Below are 17,200 nucleotides of genomic sequence, written 5' to 3' on the forward strand. Positions count from 1 at the left end.
AGGGGAAATAAACATTTTTAGATGTCTCGCACTTTCGATTTTAACATCAGCTTTCGCTGTTGTTTTCTCGGCGGACTCATCACAGAGCATGCAACTCCTGGATTGGAGTTTACTCCAATGGGGTATCAGTAAATAGTTAGGAGATGGATGATTTATGTGGAAAGAATTGGCCTGCTATCATTTTCAAGAAACTTGAAAACAGTTACCTTATCCCTAACATGTAATGTAACATAATCTTGATAACAAAATTGTTTTGTAATAGTTTCACTGTGCCGAGTGTTATATTGACAGAAATTTACTTTTCATCAACTATTATTGCTTGATTTGGAAGGGAAAAATAACCTCTACAGCTCTCCAAAAGGACTCAGTGCCTATGCTTTAACGAGGTTCTTTGCAAAGTTTTGTGCAAATTCAGGTGGTTTTGATGTAAATTTGCTGTAAATTCAGAACATATATTTTTGCAAATTTTGGCTGCCCTCTTTATTTGATTGATTTGGTTGAAACCGCGTAAACCAATGGAAGCAGCTCAGCCCGACACCCTCCAGCCGCACAACCAAAATATGTTAAGGCACTGCCTCAAATGGCTTGGCAGGGATGATTTTTCTTTCCCTAGATCTCAAAATCAGACAGTTGATCAGTAGCGTAAATTAGTGCTGCCAGATGGCTTACTTGCAAGTCAAAAAAGTGTACGTCTGGCATATTTAGAACCCCTCTGACACAGGAAAATTCAATATAGCATGTTTTTCGGATCAGTCATGGTTTCGCAGTTTATTGCCAAGGTTTTCAAACTTGACAAATAAGTTACAAAATGGACAATTGGACATTCCCATCTTGCTGCCTTGGCTTGATTGATAGAAGTATAATACTTCCTCCCTTTGAGGTCGATCAATGCCTATTACCTCTTTATCATGACTATAACTATCTGTATTTCCTCACAAATTTGTTTAATCAGAGGGGAGGAAACGTAGTGTAATGGTTAGTGCAGTATCCTAAAGTGAGGGAGGTCCCTGGTACAAATCTCTTCCCTGACCTTTATCCAAAGGAAACTTGTGGACGCTAATCACACCCTCTAATGATGAACCAAGATTTTGATCGATTCCTTTCATTGCTCCCCTGAAGCCCATAAACACTCAAATAGTGAGTAAAAGCATGCTCTAAATCATTAAAATTTTGCTTCAGAAGGTCAGCCATTATGGTGATTCAAGTTGAATTATAACAACGACCTCCACATGTTTCAGAACGTTGCAAATACGGGATGCTTTTGTCTTACAGGCATGTTTTCTGACATATTCGGATTTTCATCTGGCATGTTTTGGCATGTTTCAAGAGCTATTCTGACATGTTCGAAGCCCAGGGACCTGTCACCACTAGCGTAAATGAAAACAATGCACACTTGAATGAATCTTTAATCTAGAAACATGTCCAACAGTTTGTTTGAGGGCATTTTTGAAGCCTATCAAGAGACTCGTTATTGCGATTTGGAAATATGCGGGCAAATGTCCCATAGCAAACAGGTGGGAAGCTTCATTTAGATTTCCTTTTGATGAAGTTGCTCTTTAATCACGTGTTCATGTGTAATTGATTATCTCCCAGTAGGTGTAAAGTGCTGATATTTATGTAAGATATCTCACCAATTGGATATCATTTCAGATGAAACCCATCTTGTGTCACAAATTGGTCGTGTGCTCATTCATTTCAAAGTGGGAGAATCTCATCAAAGATGACACGGATTACATCTCGTTACCCAATTTTCGACACGAAGACTTGCAACGATTTTTTTCTCGACTCTACGAATCCCTTCTTCCCGGTCATAGCTCTAACTTGAAGGAGCTTGACGTTAACATACTGGCGTTCCTCGGAGTTGAAAGCTTTCAAATTGAAACATTTGCCACTCCAGAACTCTTAGCTCAAGATGAGTTGGCCATGCACCACGACCCAATATCGGGGATTGATGACTATCTTGATTTGGCTTTGGACCATGAGGATGCTGTGAGTATCTTCCATGACTACTCTTCAGAAGACTATGATGATCCGAAAGATCCCTTGTCAATCTCGCCAGAATGGAAAGACCCTCTTTCTCCCAACCCAAGCGAGCCAAAAGTAAAAGATGAATCCGAAGTTGTGGCTCTCAAGATCCAAACCAAGAAGAGAAAGCGGATCGACTCTAAAGTGCAGCTATCCAAAGCCAAGCGAAAGGCGGCCACCCGAACTGTTGGTAATGGGAATGTCCCCAAATCTCTGAAAAATCAGCTCGGAAGCCTACATGCCAAGTTGGCCAGGAATCAGCAATGGATACAATCCTCGGTTGGTAAACATGTGATCGAATTAGCCACGATTTACAAATTGTTAAAGGGGGAATGTCACGGTCAATTGAAAATTGATGTGACCACCCATAATGTTGGATCCAAATATCAAGCTATGATGGACAGCCTTACGGAACGAAAAGATGCCTTCTTTGCGCTCATAGGAGTCCAGGAAATCGGAAATGACATGGTGGGCCAAGCGTTAGCATGGACCAGTGACGAGTTCAAGGCCTTAAATTGCAGCCTAACCAAGACCATAGAAGCATTTCAGTCCGTGTTCGGTCTAGCTCGAGTGCCGCTTTTGGGAGCGAAATCTTTTTTGGACGTGTGTTGCAAAAGTGAGGGCATCTCCCATGATCTGTATCGAAAGTTCGTCTTCCAAAGTAGCCGCCAACAACTGGCCAACGAGTTAAAACGGGCCGAAATAGTTGAAGGGTTTGCAGTCACGCCCCCAACAAGGAAGGACCTGAGCCTACCGTTGTTCAATTATACCATCCAAATGACTGAGAAACTTGATGTGTTGGATGACATTCTCTTGGTAGGCGTCTACCCGCATGGAGTAGAAATTCGAAAAGTGACTGTACCCACACCCCATCTTACATCTACTCCAGAAAGGATGCTATCACGGCTCTTGAGAATGGTGTGGGTGGGAGGGAATAAAAAAGATAAGTTCAAAGCCACCTCATTCATGACTGAAATATTTTTAAAGAACGCTCGTCTGATTTATACCAAGAAAAAGATAGAGCGACTTCTAGCCAGTGATGAAGAGATCCCCAGACCTCTGCCCACGGTCATTTGTGACATTTGCGGTAAGCAAATCCAGGAGAATACTTGCATGACCAATTTGCTTCAACATCGGCAGATCCACAGCCTGATGGAGTTTGAATGTCAATGTGGTATCTCCTTCAGATCATTTGCCCACAAAAAGCAACATTACCAGGAAAATCACGTGGGAGAAGCACCCATCGAACCGTAAAAGAAAAGTCATCAACGCTCATCGCACGAAGTTGAAGGCCAATACATTTGCGACACCTGCGGCAAGGTCTTTCAATCCCTGACCAATTTCCACCGGCATATCAAACGGAACCACAGCTCCATTCCATGTGAATATTGCGACCAGGAGTTTGAGTCTGTGCCCATTTTTCGGCGTCATTGTGAATAAGCTCATCCAAGTGTGGAGGCCAAACTTCCGGATGGTTGGTTGTCTTGTCCGGAATGCGATTTAGGCTTCCCTCGGAAGCAAGACTTGTCCCGGCATATGAAGACTTTGCACGTGCTGAAAGCCCACAAATGTGGGCAATGCCAGAAAAGTTTCACCGATAAGTACAAGCTGAAGTACCACGTGTTGAATGTTCACGTCAAGAGCCGGCCTTTTATTTGCCGTAGTGAGGGGTGTAACTCTACTTTCAATTATTCTGGAAATCTCTATGCCCATGAAAAGAAGTTCCACGGAGGAGCTTTGGGTAAAGCTACGCCTATCGACGAGTTAGTGCCAGATGATCAACTGGACGATTTGGGTTGTCAGTTTGAAAGGACCACTCGAGTTCCCAGGACATATTCCAATAATTTCTTTCAAGCAAGAAAAAAAACTGAGATTACATTATCCAAGAACTAAAATTTGCTGGAATTAAGACAAAAATCCGTCCGTTGCCTATAAGTCCTTAGAAATTGGTGAATTATTAAATTTAGGAGATGTCATTTTAAATATAATTAGCGGATTCTCTCAAGCCACCTTGAACATTTTGGAATATGTTAGTCTATGCAACAAGAAACCTCATGTTTTCCTCTTTTTTGCGGGATTGTACATCAATTTCATCTGTTTTATCCATCAATTTATTCATCAATATATCTGCATAAACTACCAAAAGTTGCTAAAATAGCTCCTCATTAGGTGGAACTATACAAATATGGCCAACCTTGATAAACAAGGATGTGCAAAAGGTGCAGATCGATTTTTTTTTTTGCATAGTTGGCTTGTTTTCAGTTTATATTTGACATTTGTTTTATTTGAAAATTGAAAAAGCATACCCCTCTTTTGCTTAAACTGCAGAAAATAAAATCCTGGCAAACCAATAGTCCTTATCCCTATCTTATAAGAGTGATCTTGATATCAATGTGGGACTTTTTTTGTACTTCCAGATTGATCCGTGTTCATATGATAGCTCTCATTATTGTGATATCGCATTTAGCCTCTTCGTATTTCCCGCCATTAGCAGCTGGGGGCTGCCGCTGGGCTGGGTGAAAATAAAGCAGTCAGTTTCTAGCATTGATAACGTGCACATGCGACCCGATAACAGATGAAAAGATTTCCTTCTTTTAGAATTTTTCCTCCAAATTGTGCAGATGAATTGGCAAATGCTAACTTTGTGCAAGTCAATTGTCCAGCCACCGGAAACAACTGAAAGCTGTCATCAGCTAGGCTAACCAAAACTGATTATTAGTGGGTAAGGAGCCCCAGAGGGTTTAGTTGAAGCATTACTTGACTTGAGCGCCCGTGCCTATAAGCATCAAACAAAGGCCCTCTTTACTGAAGCATTGAAAAAGGTCACATTAACTTTTGCAAGAGACGAAAAATCCTGAACTTCAAAAGGTTTGAACTGAATGATGTAGTCAGAAGAAATCCCTTTCCAATTATTCACTCCTCCAAACTCAATGTTTGACCTTTGGGCTCAAAATTTGAAAAATGTCTTGACGTCTCCTATTGTGAAGCACCCTTGAAAAATCATGGGATGGGCAATGTTTGGCCATTGTAGAGCATCTGATTTGCATTTCATTCTTCAAAACACCAAAGTAGTGTTCTAACTCTACCAAGATGAGATTTTGTCTAAAATATCCCTTCCTGCCTGGAGAGGAAGTCCATTGCAAACCCAAAAGCTTATCATGTCTTTGAAAGCAAAATAGCGATTCCCGAAACATTCCATTTTTTTCTTTCAAGGAAGAAGAGAAACTGAGGTTGCATTATCCACGGACTTCTAGAAATATGGACTGTGAACAAGCTTCCCACCAAATTGGCCTGCTCTTGGTCCTAGCAACTCTGAGCCACTTTTTGAATTAAAGTAATGAAATAAGAAACAAAGATCTATTCAATTGAAGGTAGGTCATTTTTATATCATTTACATGTATAGTGGATCGTTTCAAAGTTATGTTGTCAAAAGCTTATAAGCTGACCAAGAGCAGGCCAATAATTCGAATTTTATGTAGTGTTTGCTGCATAACTTTGACCATGTCTCCTGAGTTTCCTAAGCAAAGGTTTGGCCTCAAAAAAAAGATATAAAATTTGGTTTCCACTTGCGATCCACATCTCCAGAAGTCCGTGCATTATTGCAGAACTGAAAATTGCTGGACATCGAACAAGAAAAGGTTCGTTACCAATAAGACCTTCTAGATTAGTGAGTTATTGAACTTAGGAAGGGCAAAGAAATGGTTTTAAGCTTAATGGTATCATATCATTTGTTCATTTATCAAGTTCCTTATATAATTGAAATGCAAACTTTTATCCATTATTTTTGGACAGTTCTATTATCAGGTACTATTTGGCTGCTTAAAGAGCTGTCAAGTCTTGAGGGAAGGTGCAAGTAAGTTTAGCTAAAATATAGCCTTTAACATCATTCAAAATCGAACAACGCGTGCACTTTTCTCTTCTTGGTCAAATCCTTTGGTCACCATGCTTTCAACAGCCTCAGCTGCCTAATACCCAATCGTTCAAAAAATTATCCCTCTAGCTGACTGGCAGTCCAAACTCTTGGCTAAGTTTGCTCTGTGACTCAAGGACCTAATTTGAACGAACCAACGGCCACAAACAAGGTCAAGAATCCACCTTCCAGGCTTCCGGCTTTGAAGTCCATCACGGCCTAGAGGCACGCCCACCGTACCTGGATTCGTGCCCTGGCCATCCCGTGGTCATGCCGCCCTACAATTTCTTCCACGATATATTGACCGACTATCAAAACAACCGATTCTGTGATTTGGCCCTGTGCGGTTCACCTGGAGATGCCTCGGTAAGTTACTGACATGGACCTGCACGCCAAGTCCTAATCCATCCTAAGCCAAACGGCTCACTCGTGGAAGCCAATAATAATAATAATAATGATGTCTGTCAATGGCGTGTCAGGAACACCATCGGGGATTGAACCCAAAAGATGAACTCGTTAACACTGCCCCTTGAACGTGCCACCATCTTGATTGACTTGTGACCTCACGAACCCCTATTGTTCTTCTCAATTTTAGGTCGAACCCATTCTCTGCCACAAGTTGATCTTGTGCGCCTTGGTGCGTGATTGGCGCCACGTGATCGACGAAGACACGGATCGCGTCACTTGGCCGGATATCGAGCACGTCCGTTTAAAAGCGTTTGTCGATAGACTCTATCACTCACTTACTAATCACGACGAATCATGGCGGGATTGGCAAACTCAAGTGAGCGCTGTCTTTGGTCCGGGCGCGCCGGTGGGCGTGAAAACGGTGGCAAATGGCGTCCTGACCACTCTGTCCGAAGCGTGCCAGCCGGAACATCCCAACCATGAGGAGAACAAGGAGACATTGACTGAGGTGATAATGGAGATGGACGTGGATTTCCAAGAGGATCAGGCTATCAATTTGTTCGATGAATCGAAAGTGGAGTCACAAGTGAGTGATGACGATGACTACGACTTGGAAGAAGACTTATTTCAAGGAAATGATGATCAAGGTGATAATGATTGGGAAAGAGACCAAGACCAAATGATGGCGGATGAAGACGCTCAAGCTGCCCGGAGGGCGTCCAAGCAGAGTGCGAATACAAAAAGAAGACCTTATGAGAAACTTACAAAACGAAAGAGAATATTGGCACAACATTTTGCCATGATGCAAAGTGATAGCATGGACAAAATGATTGACCATCAACCGATTCAAGAACTGTTAAAAAGCCAAACCAATGGGATTTTTTATGTCGATGTGACCTGTACCTCCATGGAATCCAAGGCCCTCATGACCAAAGGCCTTACTAAGCACAAAAACGCTTTCTTTGCCTTAGTTGGAGTCCAACAAATTGATGATGAACTCTGGGGCCAATCCCTGGCTTGGACCACCAAAGACCCTGCAGTGATTGATGACTCTTTTCTACCCGCAACGAATGCCCTTCAAAGCGTGTTTGGTCTATCCAGGGCTTTAGTCATGGGTTCGAGATGTTTTCGGACATTCGCCGGAATGAAGTCGCAGACCAATGGCCCAAATTATCTCAATGATCTCCATCGGAAGTTTTTATACCAATGCACCCGAATTGACTTGGAGAACGAGCTCAACAGCCAACCAGTCGTCGAAGCCAATGCCATGTCTCAGGCCACTCGGAGGGAAATTAGTCTTCCTGAAGGTGATTATACCATTCGGATGAGTGAGACCCTGTCCTCGTTTGATGACATTGTTCTGGTGGGGGTTTACAAGCATGGCGTGGAAGTGCGTCAAATGTACTTTTACCCGGGACTAAGTCATAATTATGTGGCTCTGACAGTCTGTCGCTTATTAACCTTAGTGTGGGTGGGAGGTAACCACCAGGCCAGATTTCCCAAAAGTCCCAAGGTCGTCCGCTTGAACAAGGAGCACACAAGACTGAATTACACGGAGTCTATGGCCAAGAGACTCTTGGCATCTCATGACGAGCTACCTATTCCTTTGCCTTTGGTGACGTGTGAAATATGTGGCATGCAAATTCAAGAAACCATCTTTATGAACAAAATGATCTTCCACAAGCAAAAGCACGCACTCGAGAAGATTCAATGTGGCTGTGATATCAAATTTAGCTCGCTTACCCACAAACACCGACATTTCAATGAGCATCATCGAGATAGGGATTTGAAACAATTTGGAAGTCTCAAGAACCCGTTCGGATCAAAAATGAAGCATAATCCAAAGAAGGAGCGAGGGGCGCATGTTTGTGACACGTGTGGCAAAGTTCTAGGGTCTGTCAATACCCTAAAAGATCACATCAATCGGATACATAACAAGTTTCATTGCAATCATTGCAACATCGACTTTCAATCGGCCAAAAAGTTCAAGCGACACTGGAATCAAGCCCATCCAGACACGGAAATGGAGCTCCCGGATGGATGGTATTCGTGTGATCAATGCCCACAACGATTCCAGGAGAAGGTTTACGCCCAAAGACATAAGGAGCATGTTCATGGGCGCGAAGAAGATAGACCCTACAAATGCGGCTTGTGCGAGACGACTTTTAGTGAGAAGCCCAAATTTAAGTATCATATGCTGAATATTCATATCAAGAGTCGACCCTACAAATGCCGAAGCCCCGGATGCACGTCTACTTTCAATTATTGTGGCAATCTCTATGCCCACGAGAAGAAGTTACATGGTCGAGCTCTCGGCAAGACCACACCCATTGACGTAGTGATCCCTGATAGCCAATTGTTGGAATTGGGCTGCAAGCTCAGACCACCCATTCGAAAAGTGTTTTGAATCTTGGCCTAGTTCTTGCAGAAATGCACATTGCAACTGAGAATAGCTTAATATTATTGACTTATGGAGCGCAAAATTTGTTTCGTCAGTGCATCATTGTATGAATGGGGTAATCACAAAAATCTCAGCAAGGTGTGTTAGAATGATAACAGAATTTACTCTCGAGCCGATAGATGAGAATATCAGAAATCATGCAAGATTGCTTCTTGGTTTAAAACACAAATCTGCAATGGAAAATGATCTTTCAGTCACCCTTGTGTCGAAGTTGCTTTTATCACAGAATATGTTGGCTTTTAGAATTTATCTTTCAGAATTTTGTAACGGAATAATGAGAAATTCCTTTTCAGCTAACAATGGGGTCTCCCCACGTTGGTTCATGATCTCATAATTTTGAGATGCGTTTTGTACCCAGATACACCCACTGTGAGCATCAGAATGTTTCAACAATTTTTGCTGACTGAAACGTCCAAAATTCGGTCTTAAAAAACTTATTTCCTGGGGTTACTTTTCCCAAAAAATTATGACCTGGAAGCAAAACTTTAGGGAAATGTTTGATTTGCTTTTCTGTTTCCATATGCTGTCATTAAAATGGGAATCAATAGGGCTAGTCAAGTAAACGCGTTCATGGACAACTGACGTTATTCCACGGAGTAAAATCAAAGACAACATGTCCAGCCAAACCGCATTGTGCATGCATTGGATTTTTCATTTTTCCCATTTTACTTGCTTGACTAAGCAATTAGCATTGTGGTCTAGAGCCAATTTGATAGTGCGTTCACTGATTAACACCAAACATGCTCATTTAGTAGGGGTTTGTAGACACAACTCGCTCAAAAGCACTTGATTATTGAAAATTCAAGGGGCGGATAGTGTGAGTTGACTGTGATGTTTGTCATAGTTCTCTCCCCCAAAATGCCTAAAATCAGGGTGCCGGACCACATTTTTCCTTAAATTTCCTTTACTTGACATCCCCTATTAAGGAATTACTCAGCTCAATAAAATGAAATGTTTCTTTAAAGGTAAGAAAAAAATTAGCCATTATTATGACATGGCAAGGAACTATTTATGAATAAATTTTTTAGATCAGATGTATGATTATAAAATAACCATGAACATTGAATTAATCAAGAACAATCAAATTGTCTTCAAAATCAGTGAAATATTGCGCAAAACTTGCTCAAAATCATTCATGGAAACAAAATCAAAACGAATCATTTCAACAATTGATGAGGAACTTACACTGACAAATAATGAACGAAATGTATGAGATAGGCAATAAAAGTGCACGTACGTAAATATTGACTTATTTGAATATCTAGGATGGATAATTGATAATTTTATTCAATTTGACAAAAGAAATACTGATCATTGATGGAAAATGGATGGGTTGTCTGTGAGTAGAGTTTGAATGTCTACTTACTAGGAAGTTTACATAAAAGGCAGGCATTATTTCAGGGGCACAGAGCAATAACTATGTCCTGTTCAAAAGATTTTATTTTTAATTTTGGACTCCAATGAATTTAGTATTTTGTAAAAGCGTCCAATATAGTCATGTAAATTAGGTGTCATCTTTGTTAAGATATATCATTCCATGATTATAAAGCATTGATATGAGTTTGAAGAGCAATTTGTAGCTCAGAGCTATAATATGCATGCCTACTTCTGGTCTGAGTGCCATTCCCAGAGTGAGAACTTTAGTTTCATAACAAGTGCATCAAATTTCTTGAAGTTTGATCAAGATGTTCCACTAACAATTTTCTTTAAACATTATCATTAGTAAAAAAAATATTGACTAATTGTGCTCAGAGCAAATTCTTGCTTTATCAAGGTAACCAAACTGGCATCTATCAGTCCTACTTCAAGACATGTCAGAAGTCATTTTAATTATATTTAAATGCCTTGTTTGAAGCACATACCATCAATGGTTACAAAACACATTAATCGCATATTTTGTTCAATACCTATGCCAATAATTGACATTAAACATATTTCAGCGGCAGTAGTTTAGACCTAACAGGGCGGGAGAGGTTGGGTGATCTCAAGAAGGTAGCGCTACCTTGCTCGATCTAGGGTCCTTGGGACTATCAAAGGTAGAAATCTTTGACCCTTCTACTCTATGGTTATACATCTGACAGAGTCCAGAAAATTGACATGAACTAAAACATAACAAACTTCTTCGAAAGATTTCAGTGAACATGCCCCCCTTCAATTTCTTCCAAGACATCTACCGGAATTACCAAAACCATCAGTTTTGTGATCTAGCGTTATACGGCTCCCTTGCCACTCCCCAAGTGAGTCAGCCCCGTCTTGCCCTTGTCTGTCCCATAACATCCCCCAGTTGGACTATCCTTGTCTCTTTTAGAATCAACCCATTTGGGTCCACAAATTGGTGGTGTGCTCGCTTTTCCCAGAATGGCCCACTTTCGTCCAAGAAGAAACGGATTACGTCACCTTACCCGACATCGAACACGCCCACCTTCAACGATTCGTGGATCAAGTCTATCAAGGATTGACCCACGAGGTCCATTCCTGGCAGAATCTAGATCCCGAAATGGCCGATTTCTTTCAGATTCACCACGCATTCACGCCCAAATCCAAAAACACTCTCCACCAGCCCTTGTCGCCCGAAATCGAGCTGAAAACCGAGAATGGGCGGAATACGCCCGATTTCTTGGAGCCTAATGCCATCAACCTCTTTCACGAAATCAGTGCTGACGATGGAGAGGAGGACATGGATGAGGCCGACCATAATCATGACGACGAGTGGAAGCACAGTTTAGATGAGGAGGACCACAGTCTGGATGATGGCAATTTTGAGGGCCACCCATTCAAGAGTGCGGATGGGACCAAACGAACCATCAGGTCAAAAGGCGTCAAACGAAAAGGACCTCGATCCTCAAGGCGGGAGCGAAGTGTTAAGCGGAAAGCCGCACTAGTTCCTCCCCCTACCGATACTGGCCCCGAAATTGATCATGCGGCCATTATCAACCTTTTGCAAAGTCAAGGGCAGGGGATTTTGCCCGTGAACGTGACGTCTTCACCGGTGACCTCGTTCAAGGGTGCCCGTTATGATAAAAGCGTGTGCACCGAGGGATGTCTCTTCTTAGCTCTGATTGGCGTTCGAGTCCAGGAGGAAACGATTTATGGAAAATCTCTAGCTTGGACTACAGATGATCCGGAAGCCATTGGAAGATCGTTCTCACCCACTCTTTTAGCGTGCCACGAGATCTTTGGATTGCCCCGAGCTCAATTGCTGGGCTCGGGTTGCTTCCGGACCTTTGTGGAAACCGGGCAGCAAAGCAAAAACCCGAATTATGTCAACGATCTTCATCGTAAGTATATGTACCAATGTACCCGGGAAAACTTGGTTGAAGAGCAAAATCATCCGGAGGTGGTAAACGCCAATGCGGCTACTAAACCAACCAGGATAGCAATCGATCCCCCACCCACTGACTACAGTATTCAAATGACAAGTGATCTGAGACACTTTGAGGACATTGTTCTCGTTGGCGTTTACTAACGGCAAGTTGAGGTCCGTCAAATCAGTTTTAACAATAATCGGCACGAATTTCAAGCTAGCACGTGTTCCCGACTGTTGACGTTAGTTTGGGTGGGTGGGAACTTGAAGGCCAAATTTCCTCGGAGCAAATTAGTGACCGAGGTCAATAAGGAGAACACTCGGTTGAGGTACACCAAGACATTTACCGACAAACTTTTGGCCTCGGACGAAGTGCTCCCCAAACCCTTGCCTTTACTCACTTGCGAGTTTTGTGGCAAGCAAATCCAAGAGAACATATTTATGAACAACATGATTCAGCACATGCAGATCCACAAATTGCAGAAGTTTCAGTGCAAATGCAATCTTAAGTTCGAGTCCCTAGAGGAGAAGCAGAAACATTACGAAGAGACTCATAGCGAATTGTTTCGGAAACAAAAGAAACCCAGGCGACAAACCCAACCCAAGCACATTTGTGAGATTTGCGGGAAGGTCATATGTTCCAAGCAATATCTGAAGCTCCACGTTCTCCGATCGCATCAAAAGTACTTTTGCCAACATTGCGAGAAGTACTTTGATTCCGCATTAGTTTTCGAAACCCATTGGGCGCAAGTTCATCCGGGGATGAAGATGGAAATGGCCCAAGGTGAGTTCTCATGCGACCAATGCCCCAAGCGATTCCGCCACAAATTGTATCTTCAAAGGCATTGGACCCTCAATCATGGCACCGAGGAAGACAAGCCTCACAAATGCGGACTTTGCACCAAGACATTCAGCGAGAAACTCAAATTGAGTCAACACGTGCTGTGCATTCACATCAACAACCGACCTTATGTGTGTCGGAGCTTGAATTGTACGTCCAGTTTTAACTCCCAAGGTAATCTCTACGTTCATGAGAAGAAGCATCATGGCAGAGTTATGGGCAAAGCCACCACCATCACCACTTTGGTTCCGGATAGTTTGTTACTGGAGATGGGCTGTGAGTTGGGCAAGAATCCTCCGGGCAGGCCGAAACGGCGTGTTCAATGGTAGCTTGTTTGAAATACTATAAACATCATATGCAATATCAATTATATAGATGGTTAATGAGGAGATGAGGCAAATGAACTTCTATATCTTTTGATCTCACTAATACGCTGTTGCATTTGATAACAAAGGTATTTGTATGGTTCCACTCCAACACCAGCGAGGGCGATAGAGGAGTATTGGAAATTAGAAAAATATTTAATGCAGTAATGCAACATAGACTGAAATACGTTGAGGAATGAAGACGAGGATTATTCAGTCAAGGCGCCCTTGGATGTTTCTGGCAACCATTTAAATTAAATATATTTTGGAACTTTACGCGAATTCCTCTCACTTGTAATTTTTATTTCCGCAATTCAAATTTCTTTTGTCCATGTTATCACCCGTTTAGCTTAACCTTAACTTGGACAAGTGAGAATTTGAACCATAGAAAAACCAGGTTAACGAGAATTTTTCTGTATACAACATCCTTGAGCTGCAGGACAAAACTGAAAACTCACTAATAATTTGATAAAGTTATTCTCCACCGATTAGTTGGCGGTGCTCAATTCTAAATTCGTGACAAACAGTTAGAAAGGTTGAGAGAGAGACCTTAAAGGCTATTAATATCGTGTAAGGTTAGGTTGGGTTAGGTTAGGTTAGGTTCGATAAGGTTAGGTTAAGTTTAAAAAAGTAGCACCGCCAACTAATCGGTGGAGAATAACGTTTACTCTATAATTTTGAATCTAAGTTGTTTGGTCAGGGTGACTTAGCATTAATGAGATCCAAAATCAGCTTTTATCGGATTGCATACATGTTGGGCACAAGCATTCACACAAACATTTTCTTATTGAGTGCATGTTCGTTTATAGCTGAAAATCGGCCCCCGTTTTTCGAGCCCAGGGTGTCATGATTTTGCTCATTTCCTGGCACTGTTGTTTAGGAAAAGAAATGGGTACAATGTTCTTGATTAGTACAAATTTTGGTCATTCCAATATTTGGAGAAGAAGCATGAAATAATGCTGAAAGGGAGCCTGAACTATGCAACCTTAAAATTATCAGAAAATCTCTAGGCAGTGGGACTTTTCAACATTAAAAAAAATAAAATGAGCTCTTTGAACTTTTTTTGAAAATAATATGACATTGAAGGGGATGGTTGAAATCCAATAGAGGGTTTTTCTTAAACATGGCATGGAAAGGCTTGCAAATATTGGAACCTTGAAGAGAACCAATGAAATGCGAGGCACCGAGAAAACGATCTTATCACAGACAAGTACTGATGACACGATGCGAACCTTTTCTGATACAAGGCTTGGTTCAAGCCTCCTTGAGGTCGTCCATGACGTACTGATGGGAATTCCCAAACTATCAAGCAGTGCAAATTACCAATCTAAGCTGTTCGCAATTTCAGCTCTACCAATTTCAAACCAAACACCAATCTATTCAAAGACAAGGGTTGCAGAGGACCTACAACTGGTGACGTACTTAAGCGCCTTTACTTACTTCATGATATTTCATGAGTGGCTCTTGGTAAAGGGGAAATGATGTAAGTTGAAATTGATTCTCTTTGATACCTAAAAAGGTACTCTGTTGAGCTGGATTCATGTTTATTGTGAAGAATTTGGGGTCATACTGTTGACAATTATCGGTTTAATTTCGGGTTCAACTTTTGTGGACCAGAAGGTCATGATTATCAGGGTTTCTATCTTTGCACAAGCTGTGACTAGTTAGTAGTGTTGTAACAAAACATATCAATTATGGAATCTGTCGTTTACAGCGCCTTTTTGTCGATTATTTGTTATGATAGCCCAGGTCATGAGAATTAAAAAAAACTGAAATCATTGTACCAATGGTTTCAAGAAGAAAAAGACACATATTTTGGCCACCAACAGTTGAGGTCATATAAAGCTTAACCAATACACTGCCATTTCTTCCTGAAGATGGCTGTATAAAATGCATGTCTTTTATGGCTGACTTGATTCATATGAGCATCATAGCCGTCTCATTTAATAAGATTAACAAAAAACTTTGGTTTCCAAAACAACATAGGAACACTTTGATTGGCTATTCATACAGTTCCTTTTCAATCAGCCCAATACGAAAAAGACTACATTTACACCAAACAATCTATAGAACTTATGCTTTAAGAAGAAGAAAAATATGTCCCAATTTGGCTTACCTGAAATCAGCTAAATCTGCTCCAAACAGTTTGCAAACTGATCAAGCGGAGCTGAAATTGCTGTTTGCAGCAATCTGTCATTCAAACTGCAGATTGGTCCCATCAGTAGTCTTTAGTTGCAAGGGCCTGCTGGGGACATTTCCGCTGCAACGCAAGACCCAAGGGCCGGCGCATAGGCCGCAGCGCAAGCCCCTTCACTCGCAACACTAATGAATTGAGAGTTCTGAAATCAACAATCATAAACACGGCTATCCAGGACTTACCCACTCCAAATCACACTTTTAAAATCGACGAAATTCGCATTTTGCGTGTGTTCTCTTGTAGTGGCTCTCTAGGGGCTGGCACGGGGTGGAGTCACTTCTACTAATTGGGGTTGTAATGTTTCAGGAAGCTCATTATGTTAATAGTTGTAATTTTAACAACCTGCAGACACTTCTCCTTTTTCTCTTGCACTTTGCAATTCCCCATTGTTTGTTGATTAAACTAAAACTCGTTGCAAAAAGCTCACAGAAATGACAGAATTGCCAGACCTGAAAAAGTCTTTTTGGGGAAATCAAATTTTGAGTCATTTTTGGGTAACGCCTGATGTTTTAGCGCTGCCAAGGGGAAATTACTGTCATAATTGGCCTCAACAATTACAAACTGCCAAGCCTGATACCATGCAACATTAAATCATCCATCGTGTCATATCCCGCCTGTTTACACATTTTTGCGCTTTTTGTCCTTCAAGTTGATACATTGATCTCAATATATTATTGTTTTCTTTTCCAACAATTCTTGCGTTGTTAACAACCAAATTAAAAAAGCAGGTCTTAACATATTCAGAAAGGTGCAAAAATGTGCAAAGAATGAGCAATTGGTACGGTTGAAATGTCAAAAAAGGTGATCAAGAACTTGTAACTTCCTCTTGTTTTATGAGCTGGAAGCAAGTTTTTGACCAAAATTCTTGATCAATCCTATACTCAAGGGCCAGCCCAACCTGCTAACTCCAATTTGTTGATGGATCAGATATTATATGAAAGTAAACTTCAGTGAAGTGAATTGGCTCTTTGTCTTGAAGTGCTGGGAATTCCGTCAAAAAAAAAATCATTGATTATCTAAATATTTATGTGAAATTGCGAGTGTTATGAAACTTTCAAAAACCCTACGCTCATTGGGTTGAATTACCATCTTGCCTTTAAGTGACCAAAACATCAAAGTTCAAAGTGAACCACTTCTAATTTCAGGCTCATATTTTGAAGTGCCCTGAAGTGAGAATAGAGAACATGTGACTGGGAATGAATGGTCTGTATGTACTCCTTAGTTTGTAGAATCAACATCATCATTGTATGATAATATAAGAACCTCCTGTATAAACAACTTTGCTTTGAATCAGGTAAAAAAATTTGATTGACGAGCTGTAAGTAATGAAGCAAATGCAATCGTGTACGTCATTGCGAGGGTTGAAATAAGAACTTGAAAATTATGTCCAATCTCTGCCACTTTGAGTTTGAACACATCGTCATTGGAAGGTGTTCTTTTCATCTTCCATATCCCTTCAATTACTGACACTCTTTTAAGCTTAACAAAAAAGTGCTTGGCAACTTAGAAAATAAATCAAATGTAAATAAAACAAGATTTGAAACCGCAAACACCTTCAATCTTGTTAAGGGTAAGTTCATTTTTCATCACTGACCTTCCCTATCCAGAATACATTATATGAAAAAAGCAAAAATGGTTGTTTGTGTTCAGATTGCCTAAAAGGTTAAAGTTTCCAAAGTCGTCAAAAGA

At 41.1% G+C, this 17,200-nt stretch overlaps 4 protein-coding genes across 4 annotated transcripts; all 4 read left to right on the plus strand.

Annotated features, from left to right (window-relative positions):
* Positions 1–1,349: 1,349 nt before the first annotated feature.
* Positions 1,350–3,659, plus strand: LOC131878492 (uncharacterized). Its single transcript, XM_059224475.1, has 2 exons — positions 1,350–1,514; positions 1,651–3,659. Exons 1-2 carry the CDS (start codon positions 1,419–1,421, stop codon positions 3,277–3,279), a joined length of 1,725 nt encoding a protein of 574 aa, XP_059080458.1. The 5' UTR covers positions 1,350–1,418; the 3' UTR covers positions 3,280–3,659.
* Positions 3,660–5,992: 2,333 nt separating this feature from the next.
* Positions 5,993–8,826, plus strand: LOC131878490 (uncharacterized). Its single transcript, XM_059224473.1, has 2 exons — positions 5,993–6,301; positions 6,531–8,826. The coding sequence occupies exons 1-2, from the start codon at positions 6,206–6,208 to the stop codon at positions 8,748–8,750; spliced, it is 2,316 nt and encodes a 771-aa protein (XP_059080456.1). The 5' UTR covers positions 5,993–6,205; the 3' UTR covers positions 8,751–8,826.
* A 2,048-nt stretch (positions 8,827–10,874) lies between these two features.
* Positions 10,875–12,270, plus strand: LOC131878495 (uncharacterized). The gene is made up of 2 exons (XM_059224483.1): positions 10,875–11,041; positions 11,113–12,270. Exons 1-2 carry the CDS (start codon positions 10,946–10,948, stop codon positions 12,268–12,270), a joined length of 1,254 nt encoding a protein of 417 aa, XP_059080466.1. The 5' UTR covers positions 10,875–10,945.
* Positions 12,271–12,549: 279 nt separating this feature from the next.
* LOC131878496 (zinc finger protein 384-like) lies at positions 12,550–13,378 on the plus strand. The gene has a single exon (XM_059224484.1). The coding sequence runs from the start codon at positions 12,550–12,552 to the stop codon at positions 13,276–13,278; it is 729 nt and encodes a 242-aa protein (XP_059080467.1). The 3' UTR covers positions 13,279–13,378.
* The last annotated feature ends 3,822 nt before the right edge of the window (positions 13,379–17,200 follow it).

The sequence above is a fragment of the Tigriopus californicus genome, chromosome 3, assembly GCF_007210705.1.
Source record: "Tigriopus californicus strain San Diego chromosome 3, Tcal_SD_v2.1, whole genome shotgun sequence".
Classification (NCBI taxonomy): domain Eukaryota; kingdom Metazoa; phylum Arthropoda; class Copepoda; order Harpacticoida; family Harpacticidae; genus Tigriopus; species Tigriopus californicus.